We start from the raw sequence: 3,406 nt of genomic DNA, 5'->3' as shown, positions 1-3,406 counted from the left end.
CCGAGTCGAGGTTTGTCGCGTTTCCTCACCGCTGCCATCACTACTTTGTACGTACACCTGAAGATGATGCCAAGCAAGTGTATGCATACTCTCTGGTCCCACCAGCCGGGCGTCCTACGTACGTCCACGTTATCTAGCTAGTCCATGTACTTTCTCCGGTCCTTTTTACTCCACACATTAGATTTGTATCATGTCATACGTTATAAAGTTTGATCAAATTTATATTTAAAATATATCAACATCTACAATATCAAATGTATATGCTATGATACTACATTTCATAGTGAATCTAACAGTACTAATTTGGCATTATAAGTGTTGATATCTTTTCCTATAAGTTTGATCAAAGTAAAGATACTTTGACTTTAAAGAAAATTTATAGGCAGACTAAAAATGACCGGAGGGTGTACAACATCGTTGACTACGCATCGGCTCCTCCTACGTCATTGAAGAGATGAAGGAGAGCCCAGCCTCAACTTGGTTACGTGATCAGCTCCTCCTATCTTATCCAAGCTGACCTCCTGTCTATCTTATCCAAGCTGACCTCCCGTCTATAAATTGGCTTCGATCATCTGCATGGGCATCATCTATCTCATCCATCACACAACACACAACCTAGCTAGCGAGTACAAGGTAGTTGCTGCTGATCAATATTGCACACCAAATTGAAGGTCGACGAGGGTTTCAAGCATGGCGTCCAAGGGTCTCATTGTGTTTGCTGTCCTGCTGCTTGCTGCGTCTTTCCTCGTGGCCACAGCTGAACAAACTCGTGCGCACTAGTTTTCAACTGATTCACTATATATACACGTATCGTATTCGTATGTATCATCATTAGGCTAATTACATGTGTCCCGTTTTTGCTCATGCAGAGCCCAAGAAGGAGGCCCAAGCCAGTGTTCAGGTCGGCTACAACGGCGGCGGTGGCGGTGGCGAGGGCGACGGTTACGCTGGACACGCCGGCGGAGGCATCCGTTGCTGCCGGCACAACTGCTACAGGCGTACTAGCTGCCGCTGCTGCACCCCCGACGAGATCGCGGAGGAGGTCCGCCACTGAATGCTAGATGCAGCTACCTGCGTACTATATATAGGTACCAGTACTACCGTTGCTAGTTGCACGCACATAGTAACTACTCTCTTCGTTTCTAAATATTTGTCTTTTTAGAGATTTCAATAAATGACTGTATACGGAGCAAAATTAGTGAATCTACGCTCTAAAATATATCTAAATACATTCGTACATGATAGTTCATTTGAAATCTCTAAAAAGACAAATATTTAGAAACGGAGGGATTACTCATATACATGGTCAATAAGGAGGTAGGTGCATGCATGCATACATGTATGTATGTATGTATGTATGTATGTATATATGTACGTATGTATCTTGATCCAATACCAGGGCTCCGATCTGGTCGTGTGTAAGAGTTATCTTCCTTGCTCAATGTACAGGCAACCCTCGTGTGTGCATGTTATAACAAAAATCTCAAGCTCTTGTTTGAGAACCATATAGTGAAATTTCCGTGTCCATCTCATGTTACAACAACTTGGGATGAGATTCTGCCAGAGATGATTTTGAGAATGCAACCTTCTGTGACGTGACATAGTCTTTAAGAGTGAGGATTCCCTGTCCACCGGGTGTGGTGCCCTCTTCTCTGGGACATAACGTCACGTCATATAAATGGTAAATAAGCAAAGGCTGTTCTGGAACATAACATCACGTCACGACGGCTGTGATCTCAAGACAACCCAAACGATTATTTCCTAAAACTTTTTGTTTTTATACACGGGGTATATTAGTTACATGGTTTTTGGATGTGCATTGCAACGGCCGACAAAAATACTGCACGGTCTTAACCCAATAACCATGACTAAGACTTCAATAGGTCTTGCCAAGGCGCGTCTCTCTCTCTCTCTCTCTCTCCCCCCGCATAAGATGAGAAATCTGCTTTTTTTCATGCAAGATTTTGCCGAGGTGTACATGCTTTGCTATCAACGGTTTCTTTCGTCTCCAATTTGGCTTTGATGAGGTGTTCATTGCAATCCGGGTCGGTGTCAGTACGAAAGTAAGATGGATCATGCGCTATTGATTAAGGTTGCACTAAGCACTACGACGATATGACCGAGGTGTGTAACTGTGGAGGGGGCACCGCACATGGCCAGAAGATCAACTTGTGTGTTCTAGAGTGCCCCCCTCCCCACGTATATAAAGGAGGGGGAGGAGGAGGCCGACCAAGGGGAAGCCGCGCCACGGGGGGGGGGGGGGGGGGGGGGGATGTTGGAAATATGTCCTAGAGGCAATAATAAATTGGTTATTATTATATTTCCTTGTTCATGATAATCGTTTATTATCCATGCTAGAATTGTATTGATAGGAAACTCAGATACATGTATGGATACATAGACAACACCATGTCCCTAGTAAGCCTCTAGTTGACTAGCTTGTTGATCAATAGATGGTTACGGTTTCCTGACCGTGGACATTGGATGTCGTTGATAACGGGATCACATCATTAGGAGAATGATGTGATGGACAAGACCCAATCCTAAGCCTAGCACAAGATCGTGTAGTTCGTTTGCTAAGAGCTTTTCTAATGTCAAGTATCATTTCCTTAGACTAGGAGATTGTGCAACTACCGGATACCGTAGGAATGCTTTGGGTGTACCAAACGTCACAACGTAACTGGGTGGCTATAAAGGTGCACTACAGGTATCTCCGAAAGTGTCTGTTGGGTTGGCACGAATCGAGACTGGGATTTGTCACTCCGTGTAAACGGAGAGGCATCTCTTGGCCCACTCGGTAGGACATCATCATAATGTGCACAATGTGACCAAGGAGTTGATCACGGGATGATGTGTTACGGAACGAGTAAAGAGACTTGCCGGTAACGAGATTGAACAAGGTATCGGGATACCGACGATCGAATCTCGGGCAAGTAACATACCGATAGACAAAGGGAATTGTATACGGGATTGATTGAATCCCCGACATCGTGGTTCATCCGATGAGATCATCGTGGAACATGTGGGAGCCAACATGGGTATCCAGATCCCGCTGTTGGTTATTGACCGGAGAACGTCTCGGTCATGTCTGCATGGTTCCCGAACCCGTAGGGTCTACACACTTAAGGTTCGATGACGCTAGGGTTATAGGGAATAGATATACGTGGTTACCGAATGTTGTTCGGAGTCCCGGATGAGATCCCGGACGTCACGAGGAGTTCCGGAATGGTCCGGAGGTAAAGATTTATATATGGGAAGTCCTGTTTTGGTCACCGGAAAAGTTTCGGGTGCTATCGGTAATGTACCGGGACCACCGGGAGGGTCCCGGGGGTCCACCAAATGGGGCCACCGGCCCTAGAGGGCTGCATGGGCCAAGTGTGGGAAGGGACCAGCCCCTAGGTGGGCT

General features: G+C 45.9%; 1 protein-coding gene across 1 annotated transcript; it reads left to right on the top strand.

Moving 5' to 3' along the window:
• The first annotated feature begins 597 nt into the window (after positions 1 to 597).
• On the top strand, positions 598 to 1,537 carry LOC123140762 (glycine-rich cell wall structural protein-like). Its single transcript, XM_044560048.1, has 2 exons — positions 598 to 769; positions 870 to 1,537. The coding sequence occupies exons 1-2, from the start codon at positions 691 to 693 to the stop codon at positions 1,052 to 1,054; spliced, it is 264 nt and encodes an 87-aa protein (XP_044415983.1). The 5' UTR covers positions 598 to 690; the 3' UTR covers positions 1,055 to 1,537.
• Positions 1,538 to 3,406: the final 1,869 nt, after the last annotated feature.

This window comes from Triticum aestivum, chromosome 6D, assembly GCF_018294505.1.
Source record: "Triticum aestivum cultivar Chinese Spring chromosome 6D, IWGSC CS RefSeq v2.1, whole genome shotgun sequence".
Lineage (NCBI taxonomy): Eukaryota > Viridiplantae > Streptophyta > Magnoliopsida > Poales > Poaceae > Triticum > Triticum aestivum.
The sequence above is the reverse complement of the archived record's forward strand: the minus strand, read 5'-3'. Positions and strand labels throughout refer to the sequence as shown.

Excerpts from the sequence above, each read along its gene's own strand:
- LOC123140762 (XM_044560048.1), top strand. The coding sequence starts at position 691 with ATGGCGTCCAAGGGTCTCATTGTGTTTGCTGTCCTGCTGCTTGCTGCG. Across the intron at positions 770-869 it reads GGCCACAGCTGAACAAACTC|AGCCCAAGAAGGAGGCCCAA; the intron begins GTGCGCACTAGT and ends TTGCTCATGCAG.